At 51.3% G+C, this 21,792-nt stretch overlaps 1 protein-coding gene across 5 annotated transcripts in view; it reads left to right on the top strand.

Annotated features, from left to right (window-relative positions):
• PRKCB (protein kinase C beta) overlaps positions 1-21,792 on the top strand; it is a 299,355-nt gene that overhangs the window by 212,984 nt on the left and 64,579 nt on the right. For all 5 annotated transcript variants that reach the window (XM_036308214.1, XM_036308213.1, XM_036308217.1 and 2 more), the window contains 4 exons: positions 1,834-1,990; positions 3,230-3,364; positions 11,138-11,234; positions 17,076-17,222. In XM_036308214.1, the coding sequence (XP_036164107.1) occupies positions 1,834-1,990; positions 3,230-3,364; positions 11,138-11,234; positions 17,076-17,222 (536 nt within the window). The remainder of the gene's footprint in view (positions 1-1,833; positions 1,991-3,229; positions 3,365-11,137; positions 11,235-17,075; positions 17,223-21,792) is intronic.

Genomic DNA, 21,792 nt, shown 5'->3' with positions numbered 1-21,792 from the left:
TGACCACCAGGGGGCAGACGCTCCCACCAGTAGGTTAGTTTGCTGCTGGGGTCTGGGCGATCGGGACTGAACAAGATGGGTCAGACATGCCCTGGAGCCCTCCTGTGGTCCCTCCCTGGCTGGCCAACCTCCTGCATCCCTCCCCAGCCCCGATTGTGCACCCGTGCACCAGTGGGGTCCCTTGGCCTGGCCTGCACCCTCTCACAATCCAGGCTGAGGGACTTCCCCCCGCCCCCCGCCTCCCCCCCCCCCCTCCCCCCAGTGCATGAATTTCCTGTACTGGGCTTCTAGTAATGAAATAACAGTAATATAGCTAGCATTTATTGACTATTCCCTAAGCCCCAGATTCTGTGCCAAACATGTATATTCTCTATCTGACTGTACTCTCCTAACAGCCAATGAGTTATGCAGTACCTCCATTTATCAGTCAAGAAATTGAGTTCAGGAATGTGAAGTAATGATAGGGAAGATGCAGACTCCGGCATCTTGCAGCCCTGTATCCACAACACTGTACAACCTGGCTACTGTGTCATTAGAAATCAACTATATGTTGCATAAGTTTGGTTTTATGACTTTCTTGGGGACAGGAACAGCATCTTATGTTGTCCCTTTTGTCCCCTGTTGCTAGCAGAATGCCTACACATAGTAGGGACTTGCTATGGAACTTAACTGAATCAAAGGAAACACACTTGCTCCTGGTGCAGGAATGAGATGTAAGATTTGGGGGTACTGAGATTGAATTGAGCAAGTGGTGTCGTTTCTGGGATGACAAGCTCCAGTGGGGAGGTAACTGATGGGTGGAAGCAGAGGATGCCGGAAGTAACGGGGTGCTGTATCCCCTGCTATGCAAAGTTCTGTTTCCAGTGTTTTATCGCACTTTTGGGACAGTTATAAACAATGTTGAATCATAGCAGTGGTCATGGATATCTGTCTCATTCCTAGTTTAAGGGATTGCATTTATCATTAACTGTGGGTTATTATTTCAGACAGCCTTTATTCCGTGAATGAAATCAGCTATTTCTAGCTAACTGCAGCGATCTGGTGGTTTTCCCCTTTGCCCTGTAAATATGATGACTATTTTAACAATAGATTTTCTAAGATTGAACCATCTTTGCATTCTTGCTAGGAGTCATTAGATATTAGCCTTCTAATATGTAGCTTAATTCAACCCAAAATATTACTTTGGATTTTTTTTCACAAGTGAGATGGTTGGCACTGTATCCTTAAGATCTGTACAACTCACAAGATCTACACAACTTCCATTTTCTCATCTCCTTCCCTTGGCTACCAATGAACTACTTCCTGTTTCTCCAGCCCGATGTTGTACCCCACCGTAACGTGGCCAGCACCTACACCGCCTGCCCTCTGCTTTCTTCTCTTCTCTAGGCTGTGCTCTTGACTGAGGGTGGAGCCACTATTTTTCCAGTCTCTTCTCTATGGGCTGTTTGGGTTCTGGGTTCACGTGCTGCATGGATGATGGGTGTACCTTGGTTCAGTGAACATCTGTTTCTCTTCTAGCTCTTTCTTTTTGAATTGAGTAAAATTCACATAACAGAAAAAAATGGCAGTTAGTACATTCATAGTGTGCACATAGCCATCATCTCTGTCTAGATCCAAGAAATTTTTATCGCCTGTAAAGAAAACCACATACCCACTAAGTAGTCACTCACCATTCTCCCCCTATCCCATCTTAGCTATTGAGGTTAATAAAATAAAATTGCCATTAAGTGAGTGTGGTGCCAAGAGCCCTCCCACAGGCTCTACAGCGATTGCCCATTGGTGCTTAAACGTTCTGGGCGTTATTCATGCTGAAAGTGCTTTCTCTCTTTTCAGTAAGAGATGCTAAAAACCTTGTCCCCATGGACCCCAATGGCTTGTCAGATCCCTATGTGAAACTGAAACTCATTCCTGACCCAAAAAGTGAGAGCAAACAGAAGACCAAAACCATCAAGTGCTCCCTCAACCCCGAGTGGAACGAGACATTCAGATTGTAAGTTGAAATTATTGCAGCCCAGCATGGGGGGTGGGCCACCGGAGATGGGGAGTTCCTCTCCCAGCTGTTTTCTCCCTCCCTCCCTCCCTCCCTCCCTCCCTCCCTCCTCCCTCCCTCCCTCCTCCCACCCTTCCTCCTCCTCCCTCCCTTCCTCCCTCCCTTCTTCCTTCCCTCCCTCCCTCCTCCCACCCTTCCTCCCTCCCTCCTTCCCTCCTTCCCTCCCCCATTTCCTCTCCCACTCTTTCCTTCCTCCTTTTCCTCCCCTTCCATCTGCATTTTTGCATTGCAAGCCAAGTAAACATCGAGCCCATTTTTTTTAATAGAGTTGAGAATGTCTGTGGTGTGGGGGAGTGGGTGGCATAGAAAATAGTGTGATGTGTTGCTAGGTGAAGGCAAGCTGTGGGAAGCTCAGGGTCTCCGCAAACCCATAGGGTGTGGTGCTAACCTCTCCGGGGCTGACCTTATGGAAAATGCTGGGCCTGCACCCGCTGGGCGCTGCTGCCAGCTTCCATGGAGGGCCTTCCCGGGCCGGTGCTCCGAGAACCCGGGGTCGCTTTCGACACGCCTGGGCCAGCAGGGGTAGGGGTGTCGCCGGTGCTTATTGAGCACATACTATGTGTGACAAGCACTGTATTGAATGGTCTGGCTCCATTGGCCATTTCAACCCATTTTACCCACGGGGCTTAGAGAATGTGCCCCGAGCCCCGCAGCAAGCACGGGACGGAGCGTCAGCCTTTGAGAGTGACTTAGAGGCTGCGGGCTCCAAGCATGATTCCTTGAGCATAGCCTTGTCCCCTCTTTCTCTCAAAGCCCGTCTAGGGGCCCATCGCAGCCTTAGTCAAGGAGATGCCCCGAATATGCATTCTCCCCAGACCAGCACCTGGGAGGCTTTCTCCAGCCTTTCCCCAGCCTCGCCCTGTGACCCACATGTGTGCTGACACCCACACAATGACATAATCGACACCCTATTTCCCACAGCGACTCTGTGACAAGATTTCCAGCACACCATAGCCCCGATAGGACGGAGGGAGGCAGCAGGAGTTGCCTCTCCTGAGCCACAGGCTGTCAGAGAAAGCGCTTCCTCCTGGAGCGGCCCGGGATGGAAAGGGAATAGATTTCTTGCAACAGCTTGTAATCTTTAAAAACTTACGCCTTTGGGCCTTGTCCTCTGGCACGTTTCACCTGCTGGCGAGATCACTGTCGCAGGCACTGACCTCCCTGTCTTTCTCCCTGCAGCCAGCTGAAGGAATCGGACAAAGACCGGAGGCTGTCCGTGGAGATTTGGGACTGGGATCTGACCAGCCGGAACGACTTCATGGGCTCCCTGTCGTTCGGGATTTCTGAGCTGCAGAAGGCGGGGGTGGATGGCTGGTAAGGAAGGTTTGCTTTGGGAGCCGTAGGACAGCCGGGTCCTTCAAGCGTGGGACCCAGACTGTCCCCCTTTTCCTCCTGCAAGCGAAGTGCTGAAGCCGAGTCGCAGAGTGAAGGCTGGTAGACTGGACTGGCCTCACTGATACATTTTATTTGGTCCTCGTGCTGAAAAGAACGAAAAAGAATTAATTGCCAATATTTTAAAAGTCAGGACTTCCCATAAAAATCTAGATTTATGTCTTGAAAAACCAGAAAAATCTGGGCACACCGGGCCCAATCGAATGAGAACAGCAGGAGACTTCATGTTGCTTAGACAGGATTTTGTATTTGCCACAGTCCCCACCACTCCCTATTGTTTTACACCAGCCCCACTTCGCACAGTTATGTGGCCTAACTGACCCCATGGCTAGAAAGCAGCTCTCACAATTTACCCCAAAGACGCGTGCGCCACTGCCAGATGTGGGCCTCTTTAGAAGTCTCCTTCCCGGACTGCGGCCACGCTGGGCTGGCTGGCCGGGCAGCAGCATGTCTCCTTTGTCTGAGCTTTTGCCCTGGTCCCTTCCTCAGGCAGAAACTCCATGCCCCGTGTTCCCAACAAGGAGGCTGGGGAGCCCCCTGGGCAGCCATCTAGGTGAAGGCATCCGAGGGTCCCACTGGCGCTGTCCATTTGGGAGAGTGGTCATGGCAGCTCTGGCTTCTGGAAGAGAAATTCTCGCATTTCTGAGTGGTCCCGGGGCCTTTTCAGTTATAAGTGAAAGTCAGTCCAAATCAAACTGGTATAGCAAGAAAGAGACCGGATTACCGGGACCACCTTGCAAATGCCTTGTCTCTCCTCCTACTGACCGGGGGTTCTTCAAACTCGCCCTGCGTGTCCACTCCGTCTGTCGCTAGAGGTACTAGTACCTGAGTGTGGACAGACGTGCTCTGCAGAGCTGGCTTCCGGAGGGGGAGGCCTTGAGGAGGAAGTTAGAGAGCGAATCACTGCAGGAGCAGACAAGCCAAGAGGACAGAGCCCAGGGCAAAAAAGAAAAGAAGCAGGTGCCTTGAAGCACAATGCACAAATGGTTAAAGACACCATTCTCATAAAGGAGAATTTGCCAGGGCTCCCCTAGCTCACCAGGAGGAAACCAGGAGGCGGAGCCACTGGCCCCAAGGTGTGTGTCGGTAGGAGGAAGGCTGACGTGACCGGGAGTTGGAGGAAACGGCCGCTGAGCAGGTGTCGACGTGGGGACAGAGGACCGAATCTCACCCACTCTAAGTTAGCTCATCTCTGCAGAGCTGGGCTGTCTGGGCCCCACTGGGTTGGGAGCAGGTGATAGTGCTGTGAGGGAGGAGGGGGCTCATTAGAAAATGCTCCAGCAGGATATTAACAGGTCACACCGTCATCTTCTTGCCTTTCACCCAAGTTTTGGATCATTGTTCTTAACAGATGGATGCATTACCTTTGCACACTGCCCCGTGACCACTCCCAGATTCCATGTCCCTCCTCCTTAAGTCAGGCCTAGAGAGGGCAGAGGAAGGGCACGGGACCCGGGGGTCTGGGGAGACGGAGAGAAGACACTGGGAGACGATGATTATTGCAGCAGCAGCCGCTGCCATACCGTCTCACTGGGTTGCTGGCACTAGGCTGACCACTCGCCAGATCGGGAGTCACACGGATGAGCGGTGACCAGATGTGCAGAGAACCCCTTTACTACATGTGAGCTCGGGGCGGGGGGGTGGGGGACTGTGCAGCTGTGGGGCCCCATCTGGCTTCATGCTGGAGTCCCAGCTCCTGCTCTTCGCCTCTGGGAGGTCCCCCCACATTATTCTCTTTGTCCCAACCCCCAGGCCACCGCCAGGCTGCACCCCTCAGCACATCTTGCCCCTCATGTCCAAGTCTCCTGCGTGGAGAGCCCTCTACCTTTCCCCGCCCGCAGCTGCTCTCTCTGGCCCTCCCTGTAGGCTCCTGCTTTCCCCCCACCCTCACCCTTCTCCTTCCCAGGGTTCTCTGGGCCCCAGAGGGCAGGGCTGTGGCCACAGGTGCCGCCGCCCTCCTGGCCCCACAGCAGAGTGCAGGCAGGACAGATGCTTCATGGTGAGGGACAGCACGTCAGGACCACGGCCCATTATTACTGCGTGTACACCTGCATGGCACGTGAATTCTCCAGCCGCTCTGGGCAGAGCACTGTTCCTGGGATCAGGGTAGTTCAGCAAGGTGAGGGGGGCACACGGCTCAGAAGTGACAGGTCTGGGGTTCGGCCCAGGTCATGGCAGTGGCAGAGCCTAAGCACAAGCACATGCACCCTGCCTCCTGCCACAGGGGCCGAGCCGGACCACAGAGCCTCCTAGCGGGACGGGTGCGTGGGACTCGGAGCCCTGTCCGCTCTCTGCCGTGGCCCTCTCAGCAGCTAGGACTCGCTCTCCACGGAAATTACAGCCCCGCCCCCTCCACCTTTTAGGAAAGCTGTGAAGTGGATGACATTGTAGTTGGGAGGGCACTTTTGCAAAATAAAAGCCCTCTTCAGATTTTGCAGATGAATGTCCTCTTCAGATTTAGGGTCAAAACATCTCTGATTCTGTTTTAGCTCTAAATGTACCGAATTCTAGAAATTTGGGTTCTGTTCCAGGGATTCTTTTAACACTCTGTGGTCTGGAGTAAGCCACGCCCGGCGGGCGCCAGCCTCAGGCCCCGCTGCCTTGCCACCAGCTCCCTCTGAGCCCGATTCTCCTCTCGGCTCCCCATTTATTTATGCTGTCTCCTTGCTTCCCCTTTTCCAGAGGTTCGTCTGTCTTATTGTTGTTTCCCCCCAGAGGATCGCTTCTTTGTCTCCTTCCTGGAAGTTTGTGTTGTGCTCTTTGGATTTCAGCTGAACATTTTGCTAATGTGTTTTCCTCTCTTAACTTCTTCCGCGCTTTAAAAACAACGATCAGGCATTGGAGGGAAGAGATTTCCTCCATGTTCTGACAGGTTGCGTTCTAGCTGTTGTTGCTTAAGCAAGGTCTGCAGGTGGAGTGTTAATTTCCTTCCCAGCGGCTTCCACAGTGGCCCCTCTTATCCGTGGGTGGACCCCACTGCTCTCCTGGAACTCCTGATGGTACCGCACCCCGCACAGGCCATGTTTCTCCTACACACACACCTGTTCACTACAGGAAGCACCCATGGCTCCTCTTGACGTATCCGATGCCAGCTTCACGCCTCCTAGGCTTTGGGGCCACTCTTGGGTAAAACAAGGGTGACTTGAATATAAGCCCTGGGGTCCTGGGACAGCCGCTCTGGCCACTAGGACGGCGGCTAAGTGACTGACAGGTGGCCTCGCTGGAGGCAGGGGTGTCACCGCTGGGCTGCCGCTCGCCTCCTGCTTTAACAAGGAGGTGGCACTGGGCGCAGAGCTTTTGCTTCTACCGTCTACTTAGACTTGGGCACCATCGAGTTGATATGTGTATATTTTTACGTTACCTAGTCCTTGTAACAAGTTATGTTGGCCTTCTGTATAAGAGAGATCAAGTGTCCTTTCAAAGTGAATTTATTATTTAAAAAAGAGATAAGGTAGTGAAAATCATTAGTTGATAATATCCAGATTTATCGAGATCCACGAAGGTGAACAAAGTGTGCCAACCCCCCTCCATGCCTCGTCCTGTGACTTTACTTGGTGGAGATTCCCAGAATCCCTGCTGTGTGCGGGGCACCCTTAATGACTTCTGGCAAAGACTCAGATGTTCTCCCTTTTGCGTTCCTTTCGGAATTCCAGTGGGAACTGTGAAGGGGAGAATTGGATATTAAATGTGGAGGCCCGCTGGTCACCTCTGCCTGACTCTCCGAGCCCTTACGTGTAGAAGCTGCCCGGGATGATTAGTGAATGGAGAAAGGGACTGTGGAGAAAGGTGGTGATTAGTGAGTGGAGAAAGGGACTGTGGAGAAAGGGGGTGATTAGTGAATGGAGAAAGGGGCTGTGGAGAAAGGGGGGTGATTAGTGAGTGGAGAAAAGGACTGTGGAGAAAGGGGGTGATTAGTGAGTGGAGAAAGGGACTGTGGAGAAAGGGGGTGATTAGTGAGTGGAGAAAGGGACTGTGGAGAAAGGGGGTGATTAGTGATGGAGAAAGGGACTGTGGAGAAAGGGGGTGATTAGTGAGTGGAGAACGGGACTGTGGAGAAAGGGGGTGATTAGTGAGTGGAGAACGGGACTGTGGAGAAAGGGGGGTGATTAGTGAATGGAGAAAGGGGCTGTGGAGAAAGGGGGGTGATTAGTGAGTGGAGAACGGGACTGTGGAGAAAGGGGGTGAGTAGTGAGTGGAGAAAGGGACGTGGAGAAAGGGGGTTATTAGTGAGTGGAGAACGGGACTGTGGAGAAGGGGGTGATTAGTGAGTGGAGAAAGGGACTGTGGAGAAAGGGGGTGATTAGTGAGTGGAGAACGGGACTGTGGAGAAAGGGGGTGATTAGTGAGTGGAGAACGGACTGTGAGAAAGGGGGTGATTAGTGAGTGGAGAAAGGGACTGTGGAGAAAGGGGTGATTAGTGAGTGGAGAAAGGGCCTGTGGAGAAAGGGGGTGATTAGTGGAGTGGAGAAAGGACTGTGAGAAAGGGGGTGATTAGTGAATGGAGAAAGGGGCTGTGGAGAAAGGGGGTGATTAGTGAGTGGAGAAAAGGACTGTGGAGAAAGGGGGTGATTAGTGAATGGAGAAAGGGGCTGTGGAGAAGGGGGTATTAGTGAGTGGAGAAAGGGACTGTGGAGAAAGGGGGTGATTAGTGAGTGGAGAAAGGGGACTGTGGAGAAAGGGGGTGATTAGTGAGTGGAGAAAGGGGACTGTGGAGAAAGGGGGTGATTAGTGAGTGGAGAAAGGGACTGTGGAGAAAGGGATGATTAGTGAGTGGAGAAAGGGACTGTGGGGAAAGGGGGTGATTAGTGAGTGGAGAAAGGACTGTGGAGAAAGGGGGTGATTAGTGAGTGGAGAAAGGGACTGTGGAGAAAGGGGGTGATTAGTGAGTGGAGACAGGGACTGTGGAGAAAGGGGGTGATTAGTGAGTGGAGAACGGGACTGTGGAGAAAGGGGGTGATTAGTGAGTGGAGAAAGGGACTGTGGAGAAAGGGGGTGATTAGTGAGTGGAGAACGGGACTGTGGAGAAAGGGGGTGATTAGTGAGTGGAGAAAGGGGACTGTGGAGAAAGGGGGTGATTAGTGAGTGGAGAACGGGACTGTGGAGAAAGGGGGTGATTAGTGAGTGGAGAAAGGGACTGTGGAGAAAGGGGGTGATTAGTGAGTGGAGAAAGGGACTGTGGAGAAGGGGATGATTAGTGAGTGGAGAAAGGGACTGTGGAGAAAGGGGGTGATTAGTGAGTGGAGAACGGGACTGTGGAGAAAGGGGATGATTAGTGAGTGGAGAAAGGGACTGTGAGGAAAGGGGGTGATTAGTGAGTGGAGAAAGGGACTGTGGAGAAAGGGGGTGATTAATGAGTGGAGAACGGGACTGTGGAGAAAGGGATGATTAGTGAGTGGAGAAAGGGACTGTGGAGAAAGGGGGTGATTAGTGAGTGGAGAAAGGGACTGTGGAGAAAGGGGGTGATTAGTGAGTGGAGAAAGGGACTGTGGGAGAAGGGGATGATTAGTGAGTGGGAGAAAGGGACTGTGAGAAAGGGGGTGATTAGTGAGTGGAGAAAGGGACTGTGGAGAAAGGGGATGATTAGTGAGTGGAGAAAGGACTGTGGAGAAAAGGGGGTGATTGAGTGGAGAAAGGGACTGGGAAGAGACTGTGGAAGAAGGGGAATGATTAGTGAGTGGAGAAAGGGACTGTGGAGAAAGGGGGTGGATTAGTGAGTGGAGAAAGGGGCTGTGGAGAAAGGGGGTGATTAGTGAGTGGAGAACGGGACTGTGGAGAAAGGGGGTGATTAGTGAGTGGAGAAAGGGACTGTGGAGAAAGGGGATGATTAGTGAGTGGAGAAAGGGACTGTGGAGAAAGGGGGTGATTAGTGAGTGGAGAAAGGGGCTGTGGAGAAAGGGGATGATTAGTGAGTGGAGAAAGGGACTGTGGAGAAAGGGGGTGATTAGTGAGTGGAGAAAGGGACTGTGGAGAAGGGATGATTAGTGAGTGGAGAAAGGGACTGTGGAGAAAGGGGGTGATTAGTGAGTGGAGAAAGGGGCTGTGGAGAAAGGGGGTGATTAGTGAGTGGAGAACGGGACTGTGGAGAAAGGGGGTGATTAGTGAGTGGAGAAAGGGGCTGTGGAGAAAGGGGGTGATTAGTGAGTGGATAACGGGCTGTGGAGAAAGGGGCTGTGGAGAAAGGGACTGTGGAGAAAGGGGGGGTGATTAGTGATGGAGAAAGGGGCTGTGGAGAAAGGGGGTGATTAGTGAGTGGAGAACGGACTGTGGAGAAAGGGGGTGATTAGTGAGTGGAGAACGGGGCTGTGGAGAAAGGGGGTGATTAGTGAATGGAGAAAGGGGCTGTGGCGAAAGGGGGTGATTAGTGAGTGGAGAACGGGGCTGTGGAGAAAGGGGGTGATTAGTGAATGGAGAAAGGGGCTGTGGAGAAAGGGGGTGATTAGTGAGTGGAGAAAGGGGCTGTGGAGAAAGGGACTGTGGAGAAAGGGGGTGATTAGTGAATGGAGAAAGGGGCTGTGGAGAAAGGGGGTGATTAGTGAGTGGAGAAAGGGGCTGTGGAGAAAGGGACTGTGGAGAAAGGGGGTGATTAGTGAGTGGAGAAAGGGACTGTGGAGAAAGGGGGTGATTACTGAGTGGAGAACGGGACTGTGGAGAAAGGGGGTGATTAGTGAGTGGAGAACGGGGCTGTGGAGAAAGGGGGTGATTAGTGAGTGGAGAAAGGGACTGTGGAGAAAGGGGGTGATTAGTTAGTGGAGAATGGGACTGTGGAGAAAGGGGTGATTAGTGAGTGGAGAACGGGACTGTGGAGAAAGGGGTTGAATGATGCCCCTCGTGGTTAGGAGGCCTCTGGCGGAGCTTGGCGCTTGGGGCTCTCTCCCTCCTGACTCGAATGCCTGCCGACGCCTTTTCCTTCCTTGCTCTCCTCTCACCGACCGGGGGACGCGTCTTGGTGGTCAGGGAAAAGGGAAGCATTGAGTTTATTTAATGACATTAGTATCAGTGATGGTGATGATGCGCCTTTTATTGAACACATGCTAAGTGCCAGGACTCTGCCCATTTTTCATGCATCATCATATCGGCTTCACAATGATCCAATGACAAAGAGGCTTTCATTCCCTTTGAAGATGAGAAAACTCAAGACTCGGGGCTTAGCCAGCGTGCCCAGGGGTGTCCTGGAGGCAAAGGCAGAAGTGCGACTTGGGCAGAGACGGAGGCCGACTCCAGGACTCGTGTCCCTGGCCACCGAGGGCATCTGTTTCTCTCGAGTCCAAGCACTTTGGGGCACAGCCATGCGAGTGCCCAGTGCCCGGGCAGCACGCCGCAGCGTGCGTGAAAGAGGGGGTGCTGCAGTGCTGGGACAGGGACAGGGACGCGGGCACGGAGAGCTTCAGAGCAGCTTCCAGAACAGAAATCACCCCGGGGGCAAACAGTAGGCGCCAACTTGCGGTATGGAGCGATATGACTAAGACACTTGTGGGGGGAGAGAACGGGAGCACGTTACATCCTTTAAGCACAGAATGTACTTTTTCTGATGTCCATAGAATAGTTACAAAAATAAAAATACATTAGCACACCTGGCTACACACACACACACACACACACACACACACCAGAACAAAACCCTCCGCATGTCAGAGTAGAGCTTGCCTAGGCCTCCCCTGGTTCTGCCGATGAGATCCTGGCCCTGTCTCCCTTTAGGTTTAAGCTGCTGAGCCAGGAGGAGGGCGAGTACTTCAACGTGCCCGTGCCGCCGGAAGGAGGCGAAGGCAACGAGGAGCTGCGGCAGAAGTTTGAGGTGAGCTGTCTGTCTCTCTGCCTCCGTGGGAACCGGGGAGCCTGCCTGTGCTGTCTGTCCCCTTCATGGCGCTGTTCCTAGCGTGGCCTTTCCTAACCCCAGGCCATGGTGTCTCCCAGAACACTACGATTTAGCCTCCAAGACCTCAGTTAAATGTCCCTGCCTTGTGAGGCCATCCCTGCCGCCCCGTGTTCCTGCAGCTCTAGACTTTTCTGGAAAGTGCTCGTTCTCTGCCGGGTGTTTTGGTGCTGTGGTCGGGGGCGGGGGTGATGGTGAACACAGTGACAGAATGTGTTCTGGCGGCTGAGTCAGGGGGTTTGCTGAGGGGTAGAGTCTGGGTTGGGTGTATTGGCAGGTGGTGCTGTCATGTGGAGAAATGGAACTGACTGTGCTGGTGACTCCATGAAATACCAGTGGGTGTATCTTCCAAAGAGTCCGAGCCCTGACCTTGGCCCTGACCTTGGGCTCTAGTGCTGGCTCTGCTTCTGCCTCCGACACCCCCTTCCCTTCTGTGGGGCCAATAGACCCTATTTTCATCTGCCTGAGAGCAGCTGGATGAGGGTACATCCCAGTTTCACAGAGAAAGCGTTTTGGGAAGAGGGGCCTGCGTTCTTTCATTATTTGTGTACTGAGTGTTTTTAAAGTTGTTCCATGAGGGAAAACACGATTTTGTTCATGTTTACCAATTTTAGATAAGCAGCGGTGGTTTACTGACTGAAAAAATGTACAGCATAGCTAGAAAAACAGATCACCATCACTGCTATCTATCAAAAACCCCACAAGCAAATGAAAAAATACAACCAGGGAACGTTCTTTGGACGAGGGGCCCACGGTACTTTGAGGACGTAGAGGGAATGTAAGCTTGTCTGGAGCATGGGGATGGCGTCCCTGAGGAAACAGCAGCGGGAGTTACCAAGTAAAGAGGGGAAGCATGCCGTGCAGAGAGGGCAGCACGTGCAAAGGCCCTGTGGCAGGGAGTGGCAGCCGCAGCATGAGACCGGCCACAAGGCACTGTGGGAGAGAAGGGAGAGCCGAAGTTGAGCTGAGGCAGGGCTGCAGTGCGGGGGCAGGCCCAGAAGGTCTGTGCTGGCCATAGCAAGGATTTGCCTTTTATTTCGAGAGCCGTGTTAGTTTTCCCCTGAACTTGACAGAAACAGCACTTGAGTGTTGACCCATATCTTGAGCCTGTGCCCTCCACAAAACCTGGACGATGGTGACAGCCCTGACCCCGTGGGATTTCCTTTCCTGGAAGCAAGTGGAATAAGCATGCTGGCCTTGAGCTTAAGCTGAACTTGGTAACTGAGGGTCATTCCCGTATACTTGGGTCAAGGCCAGAGGCGCTGATGGACGGACTTCCCACCCAGCCATGCTGAGAGCTGGACACTGACTGATAAACAGTCCTTCCTGAGACCGTTTCTGTCTCTCCCTCCCCCGAGGGCGTGTCCATTTGCTGCTGGTAAGTGTGTTACTGTGGGTGACAAAACACCAGGGCAGCCTTTCCTTGTACACAGTGAAGTTGCAACTTTGCAAAATGATTTCTTCTGTCCTCGGGCAGAAGGAACACAAGGATCACGTTTCCTGCGCGAGCAGAGCGTTTGCCGGGGCCAGTTCCTGGCGTGAGGGAACGGGCTGTTTCGTCCCTTGCTTCCGGCAGGAGCTCGCGCGTGCTGGCGTGTACCTGGGTGATAATCGCTCTGGGCCAAAGCTGTTGGCTAAAACATGTTTCCAACAGACTGAGAACTGTTCTCAGACACACGGAGGAGTTTCAGTTGACCTTGAACGGGAGAAATTGTAATCCCTGTGCAATAACCAATTAGCACCTAGAATGACTCAGACATTATTTTCAATTCTCTGATCTGGAGAAATTCCGAGTGATGGTAAAGTCAAGCTGCTGGAGTTGGGGTAATACTTCACAGTTGGGGTGTGTGGGGTGCAGCTGCCACGTGTGGTGCATTCCAGAAGGTCGGAGTGGGCTGAAGGACTGTCTTCTGACTGTGGGCTTGCCGATGGGCCAGGGAAGGGAAGGCACCATTCTGGATGTTCAGAATGGGTTTTCTGAGATTTTTCTAAAAAATTTCTTAGCGTTTTTAGATTTAAACGTGCTGACCATGTGCTGTGTATTATTTTAAGTGCTTTGGAAATACTAACTCGTTGAATTTCCTCCTCGTGACCACTTTGAATGGTAGATGCTATTAGCAGCCCCATGTCTCTTTCCCCAATGAGGCCCCAAGAGGTTCAGCCGCTTTCTCACATCCCACACTGCTCACTGCCCTACCTTGCGAGTCCCCGGCAGCGGACGGAAATGTAAGGACTCGAGCGCAGGCATTTCTCTGGAGGAGGTCCGAAGGGATGTGCGGGAAGCAGGGGGCCGAAGTGCACGTGCTGTCAGCCACGTACGCTGTGGGCACCCGGGGTTTCGTCCACTGGGAACTGCACGTGTGCTCAGGGTTCCCAGTCGAGGGGCAGGAGGCTGAAGTTCCCACCCGGGCCCTTCCTTTCGTGCTGAGGGCTGCTTCCAGGGAGGTAACTTGCCAGCACTTCCCACTTGCCCTGCTGTGTGCTCGTGCACCAGGGGAGCCCAAGGCAGGGCCACAGGGGTCCTGGGCCAGCAGCCCCGTGTGGAGAGGATGTCCCACCGGGCCCTGGGGTTGGGTGCACCACCCTCCCAGCATGTGCATGTGTCCACCACCCCAGAAGCTCTGCACACCCCGCAGTTTGAGGAATTTGTGAGGCTTCATTATGCAGGCACAATTGATCGGTTATTAACTCCATCTCCAGCCCCAGAAGATGGGGGTCGAACCAAGCTCCCAGTCATGGTTGGTCCAGCTGGGACAGCCTCCATCCAGAGGACATTCAGGAGCCCACCAGGAGTCCCCGTGTTAGGAAAAAGGATGCTCCTATTACCCAGGAAATCACAAGGGCTTTAGGAACTCGGATCAAAGGCCAAATAGTAGAACAAAGGATGATCCCCGCAGCCCTGTCACCCAGGAGATTCCAAGGGCTTCAGGAGCTCTTTGTCCGGAAAACCAGGGGCAGAGACCAAACATATACTTCTTATTGTGTCACATCCTATGGCTCCATGTAGGTGACGCTACAACACTGACCTCCAGGGATGGAGGGGGGAGCAGGGAGTCCTGTGTGGGAAGGAGGGAGGGGCCGCAGGACTTCCTGAGGGTGGAAATGTTCTGCATCCTGATCTGGGTTTGGGTTACTTGTGTGTATACATTTGTCAGAACTCACAGAACTGCACACCTAAGATTTATGCATTTCACTCTATCCACCTCAACCTTTAAAACATTAAAACGAAAAAAAATGGTGGGTGTTTTGTCAGCATGACAAGCAGAATGCTGGCAGAACCACCCGTGGAGAAGACAGACACTGGGCAGTTTTAAGGCTCAGGGCAGGGGGAATCTCGCTGACTGAAATCAGACTAGCCACCCCTTCCCCCTTCCGCTCACACGCCCAAGTTTACCCTCCCCCACGTCTCATCTCACTGAAGAGCGCCACCACCCTCCCAGGTGCTTCAAACAGAGCGGTCCTTCACTCCTGACCTCCCTCCCCCATCCGTGTCCAGCCCTGAGAAGTCTGTCTCCCGCTTCATTCCCTCCACCCTGCAGACACTGAGCCAGGCCCCGCCATTTCTCACCGTGATGACTGCAGTCACTTCCTAAAGGTTTCAAACTGGCCTCCTCTAACTGGGTCCCTTCCCTAAACTCAGCGTGCTCTTCCCAGGGCCCTGTGACAGCCTCCTGTGCTCAGATCAGCCCAGACCTTGATGGGGTGTGCAAGGCTTTCTCAGCTCCTGACTGCCTCCCAGGCCACATCTGCCTGGCCATCAGTGCTCCAGACAGATTTTAGTCTTTGAATGTGTCTTGTTGTCGGCTCTGTAAAGGCTTTCTGCTGCTGACTCAAATTCTTCACCTGGATAACTCCTAAATACATTTTGTGCAGAGGACCCAATTCCTGCTGGGATGCAAATTCTTTGAGCATCTGTATCTGCTTTGCTCCCTGATGGAGCCTCGGAATCTAGGGCAATACCTGGCATGTAGCAGGCACTCAATAAGTATTTCTTGAATGAATGAATGAATCTTCCCTGATATTAAATTCCATGGAAAGCTTTTTGTTGCCTCTTTGCCTTATAAAGACAAGTGAGTAATGCAACAATAATAATGTCTACCATCCACTGAGCATCTACTAAGTGACGGGAATGGTGCTGAGAACTTTGTGATACATTTTCTCATGTCATTAACTCATCTTCTTGGAAAGGGGACTGAGATTTAGAAAGGTTCATTAAGCAAATGCAAGTAAGTGCCTCTCTGTGGTGGTAGGCAGTCTTCATGGAGCTTGTGTTCTAGTGTGAGGAGAAAGACAGGAAGTTAAGAAACAAGTACATATCTGGTTTGTAGGTGGTGATAAGAGATATGAAGAAAATAAAGTAAATAAGGAGGAGGGAGATTGCTGAGAGCTATTTCATGTCAGGCACTTGGGATCTCTTAGAGGTGAGGGAGCTCTGGGGAAAGACCTCCAGTCACAAGAGAAAGCAAGTGCAAAAGCCCTGGGAAAAGAATGTGTTTGGTGCTTTCAGAGAACGGCAATGAGGCCATGTGGTTATAGCAAGGAGAAGGGGCTGAAATAAGAGAGTGCAGAGGGGCAAGGTTATCTGTGGACTTTGCCTGTTTCTCTGACAGAGACAGGAAGGTCTGGGATGTTTGGTGGAGGAGTGTTGTGAGCCAGGATTACACAGCTTGTCCACTGCCAGAGTTGGGAATTCTAAGCTGAGCTTTTAATGCCACAATTTTCTCACTCCTAGAAGCAAATCCAGTAACAAGGCCCTGGCAGCTGCAGGTCTCCCTGCTGTTCTCCTATCTCTTCTTGTTCCAGAGCATTTGCTGCCATTTGAGTCACTATTTTGCTGCTCACAGAAGCAGGTCCCTCCCCCTTTGCCTCACCCATTCATTTATCCATTTGACCAGAAACTATATTGGTTGTCAGGGAAACTGTGGAGAATGAGATATACTCTGTGCCCTCACTGTTTTCAGTGCGCCTGGGGCGAAAAGTGAACAGGCAGTTATCATCCAGTATAAATGGGAGGTGAAATGAATGAAGGAAGCAAATACTAGTAGGGATACTTAGTCCAGACACAAGGAATCAAGGAGGACTTGCCCGAGGAAGTGAAACGGGTAACTAAGTTGACGAAAGAAGGAAGGGGAGAGAATAGCCATCCAGAGAGAAGCAAGAGCATGTGCAAAGGCCCTGAGGTGGGAGGTGAAAGAATGAAGCCGGGTTGCAGGGAAGAAGGGCTCAAGGAGTGATGTGGTAGGAGAGCCAGGTAGGGCCCAATCGTGCTGGGCCATATTGGCCAGTACATGCTTCAAGGTCTTTATCCTAAAAATGAGTCACCACTGAAGCATTTTAAGCAGGTAGTGACTCGGTTGGGTGTGAGGAAGTGGAATCTTGCTCTGGCTTCATGTGAAGCCCAGTGTGGAGGGAACCAAGGTGACTGTCCAGGTGAGGGCTGATGGCAGGTGATGTTGGTGGAGATGGAAAGAAGATGAATTCTAGAGGCCGCGTGGAGGAAAAGGTGACTGCTCCTGGTGAGATGTGAGGGCTTCAAGAGAAATGGAGGTGCCAAGGATGGCCTCCAGGTTCTGGCCTTGCAGAGTGGGCTGTTGGCCATGCTTTTCATGGGATAGGGGTGTGTGAGTGGCAGGAACCACACCATGCATGTCTATATGTGTCTTCCTACAAAGGCATCTTCAAACCTTAATCATGTGTTTTTTTTTTTTTTTTCCGGTTTATGACTTGGCTTTTTAATGATGTGTCTTGTGTTTCCCCCTCCAGAGGGCCAAGATTGGCCAGACACCCAAGACTCCAGAAGAAAAAACTACCAACACCATAGCCAAATTTGACAACAATGGGAACAGGGACCGGATGAAGCTGAGTGATTTTAACTTCCTGATGGTGCTTGGGAAAGGCAGCTTTGGCAAGGTACAGTGTGGTTTGGTGGTTGTACCTGCTCCAGAAAAAAATTACTAAAAAGGCGAACACATTTATCTGAGAAGGTGACATACAAACTGAGACCTGAGGATGAGAATGAACAAGCTAAACATTCAAAGAGCTAGGCGAGAACAGCATGTGCAAAGGTCCTGGGGTAGGGAGGGCTTGGTACATTTTAGGTATCATCAGGAGTTGGGGCCAAAATGTCATGAATGAGGGAGGTAGTAGGATGTGAGGTTGAAGAAATGGGCAGGGCCTGGTCATGCATAGCCTTATGAGCTGTGGTGGGGAGTTTGGATTTTACTCACAGTGCAGTGGAGAGCCTCTGAAAGATTTTAAGCAGAGAAGTGACACAATCAGATTTGCCTTTTGGAAAAGATCACTCTTGCAGCCAAGAATGGAGACAGTGCCTTTCACATAGCAGCACAGTTGAAGGATGACCCGGGCCTCGTAGAGTGGTTCTGGATGCTTTTATAGATGCCTGGAGAGACTGTTTTACTGAACCTGAGATGGTATTATAAGTATTCCTGACTTGTTTAGTGTTGCATTGAGCCTTTTAAGCCCTTTGTGTGCCACAGATATGTCTAGTATAAATCTCATACCATGAACTCGGGTGTGCAAAGAATACAAGTTTCTTTCCCATCTCTGTAGCTTAAGTAAAGATATGAGTTATCCTGGAGTTGCCCTCACCCTGCTCATACCCCAGCTGTGAGTCAGCTGGTGAGTCCCAGCACCTGCTTCCCCAGAGCACGTCTTGCACTGACACTTCTCTCCACGCTCCCCATGCAACCTACGCTAACCGTGTACACCACTGACTGCTGCAGAAGCTCCTTGCTGCTTTCCTGCTCACCCGCGAGCTATAGTAATACCCCTTCCTTGTAGCAGCCATAGTCATTCTTAAAACACTACATTAGGTCAAGGCACCCCCCTGCTTGCAACACTCCAATGACATCTCTTCACAATTAGAATAAATTCTATCCTATGTTGTGGCTTACATCATTCTTTTTTGTAGAACATATTTTTATTGATTTCAGAGAGGAAGGGAGAGGGAGAAAGAGATAGAAACATCAATGATGAGAGAGAACCATTGACTGGCTGCCTCTTGCATACCCCACATTGGGGATCGAATCCAAAACCCAGGCATGTGCCCCGACTGGGTTTCTAACCGTGACCTCCTTGTCCAACCACTGACACACACCGGCCGGGTTGGCTTACATCATTCTTAATTATGACTCTTGATATAAACCCCACTCAACAACTTCCTTTTCTTCCTCCCGCCACCCACTCTGCTTGGTGGTTCCTGGGACTGTGAAACAGACAAAGCTCCTTCTGCCTTGGAGGGTTTGTGGTGCGTGGCTGGCTCCCTCTCGTCATTCCCAACGCGACTTAGAGGTCATCTCTTTTGGGAAGCCTTCCCAGACCACCTCCTCAGAGAGCCACTCATTCATCCTTCACTATATTTAACTCTCGCAGCACCCATCACCTGGTGATATTTTTCTTGCTTGTATTGGTTTTTCGTTCTTCTCCTCCTAAGATCTGACCTGCACGAGAGCAGGGACCTTCTCTGTCGTGTTCAGCACTGAACTCCCAGTGCCTGTGGATTGAGTTGAGTCAGGGCCGAGACTGAATGCTAGATTTTCTCTATGGGGCTCAGGTCATCTGCTGAGATGGATTGGGGATCTGGCCCATGCGGGATAGACATTGAGAGCAGGAGCACGCAGTAGGGTTGCTGATGGGCGTTGAGAGCAGGAGCACACAGTAGGGTTGCTGAGCAGTCCCACATACCCAGTAAGAAGTTGGTAATGGCAGTGGTCCACCCCACTGCATGATCTTTGCCAGCAGCTCTGAGCAGCCTAGATGTGGAGGCGTGGATGGTGGGTGGAGTTTACAGTAATAAGGGAGGTAAGGATTCTGGGATGAGGGATGCCCACTTCCAGCACGTTCTCAGCAAAAGTAGAGCGAATAGATGAATGCAGACAGTGTCTAGACCGGGCTGGGAGGAAGTCAGAGCAGGAGGAAGGTTGTATCCTGGTGAGAAAGAAGGAGTCTGGAGGCCTGGGGATGAAAACAAATGGATGAGGTCAAGAGATTTAAGATGCTAAGAACAGAGGCATTTAGATCCAAAGTTGGGGCGGTTTCCATGATGACATGGAAGAAAGTGGCCTAAATGAAGAGCTCTAATAGGCTGAGGCTGTTGGAAAGTTTTTTAAATTATATTTTTAGCAAGCACTACATCCCTGGTTCCTCATTAAAATTATATTTAAAGGGTAAATATTTTGAAGCCTTGCTCCCACCCAAGTTCGCATCTTTTCGTGGCCCCTCTCTGCTACTGCCCTCCTTAGGTTAACACTTTTGTTCATTTCATTTGCATCTTTCCAGTGTCTCCATGTTAATTTAACAAACATAAATGTGCATTTTTATTCTTGGCCTTGTTACCTCCAGAGTTAACAGTGTAGGTTGGAGAGTTTTTTATTGAGGAATGGAAGCTCCAGAGGGCCTCGTGGAAAGGGTTGGGGCTGGGGGGTGGGTGGAGAGGTGGGAGAGCGGGCCATTGGGGAGCAGTGAGGGAGCGGGCAAGTATAGATGATATGTTTCTATGGAAACTGTTATAATGATTGAAAGTTCAGTTTCAGACTCGGGATATGGCATCAAATAAATGACAACAACAGTATGTCATGAAAGCAACTAGGATAACAGAAACCTCTGTGACCCTTCAAAACAAGTAGCTATCCTTTGCCACCCTAGTTTGCCAACCGTGGTCTTACATTTAGATGCCCGAGTCTCCTGTTTTGCAGTCTTGTCAGGCAGATAGATCACACCCCTTAAAGGGGAGAGCACCGCAGGGCAGCTGCTACCCCGCACGCTTTCATGCATTTCAAAGCAAGCTGCAGGTGTTGGCACACTGTGCCCCTAAACTCTTCAGCGTGCATATCATTGGACCAGAATTCAATATTTGTTTTTAACTATTTTAAGGGGAAATTTACATACAACGAAGGACACAAATAAGTGTAGCGGCCTATGAGTTTTGAAAAACATGTACTTCGAAACCCTGTGGGGATGTACATATTAATCTAAAACATCACACAGATGCGATGTGCCACGGAGTCAGATGCGCCGAGAGCGCCTGCGGAGTGGGGGTGGCCTCGCTGAAGGCGGGGAAGGCTTCCAGGCCAAAGGGACTCGAGTGATATCTGGAGGACGGGCAAAGGACACAGACCGGGCACAGCACATGGAGCTCTCAGAAGGCCTCCTCTTCCTGGTCAGACCCCCAGCCAGGCTTGGTTGATCTGGGTGCGGCCAGGGCACTAGGCTCCTTTGTTAGCCAGGGTGAATTCAACTGTGGGACCGCCCCCCCCAACCCCCCCGCCCCCATGTGTACTGGCTCAGACACCATGGAAGCTCCCTTTTCACTCCTGCAGCAGTACCAGATGGGTGTTTCTGTCCTCGCCCACATCCTCCATGTAGTGGTTAAGGGATCCAGGTTCCTTCCATCTCATGTGGCTCCATCAATTCCTAAGGCCTTGTTCTGCCTACATTCAGGGGCAGAGGGGAAAGAGCGTATGGAGGAGGCTCAAGCTGCTTCCAAAAAGCCTTAGTTTGGAAATGGTACCCTTCGCTTCTGCCGACCCACTGTTAGAGAGAACTTAGTCGCATGGCCCTCCCTCATGCAAGGGAGGCCGGGAGAACAATGGTGGTGGAAAGCTAATCTCTCAGCTACACTCTGCTTTTCAGCTGCTGTTGGAGTTTTTCTTGGGGACACAAGAGACCTTCTGCTTTCCCCTTTAAAACTCCCAATCTATCACACCCACATGCAGAAGACTTCAAGCTCCTCCTCCCAGTGACATTTCCTTGGTTCAAATCATGGAACGTTCCAGGTGTTAGTGCTGCTTTTCCTGAAGCACAGCATAAGCTGGGGGTAAATCAAATAGGAAGTTAGTGTATGAAAAGAAAAGAAAAAAGTGGAAAGCCTTTAGAAGCTGGGGCTCCCATATTACATTTATCATTTCAAAAAGTCCCATCCAGGTCTGTTACTTTATATCAGTGGTTCTCAACCTTAGCTGCACATTAGAATCACCTGGGAATCTTTTTAAAATCCTGATTTCTGGGCCTCATCCTCCGGAAATTCTGTTTCTTTGTTATGGGGTGGGGCCACAATATTAGTAACAAAGAAACAGACTTTCCAGAGGATGAGGCCCAGAAATCAGGATTTTAAAAAGATTCCCAGGTGATTCTAATGTGCAGCCAAGGTTGAGAACCACTGCTCTATATGCATCTAAGCAGCACTAAAATCAGAACCTGAGAGGTGAAAGCAAAACCCTAGCCTTCTCCTTTAGTGCTTGAGGGCCCGACTGTCACTAAGGAGGCCACTGGCATGGGGATGCGGCTGGGGTCCCTCCCAGACCCAGCACGTGTGCTCTCCAAGGTGCTGATCCAACTCCTTCTGCTGATAATTCACACAGGCAACAGGGATGAGTAGCGCCTTGGCCAAGTTTCCTAAATATTGTTATTCATGCACCTGTTTACTGTTTGCCGTATACATACCTCCTTTCCACTACCTTAA

This window comes from Myotis myotis, unplaced genomic scaffold (genome assembly GCF_014108235.1).
Source record: "Myotis myotis isolate mMyoMyo1 unplaced genomic scaffold, mMyoMyo1.p scaffold_m19_p_5, whole genome shotgun sequence".
Taxonomy (NCBI): Eukaryota; Metazoa; Chordata; class Mammalia; order Chiroptera; family Vespertilionidae; genus Myotis; species Myotis myotis.
Note: the sequence above shows the minus strand (reverse complement) of the source record. Positions and strands in the feature narration are given on the sequence as shown.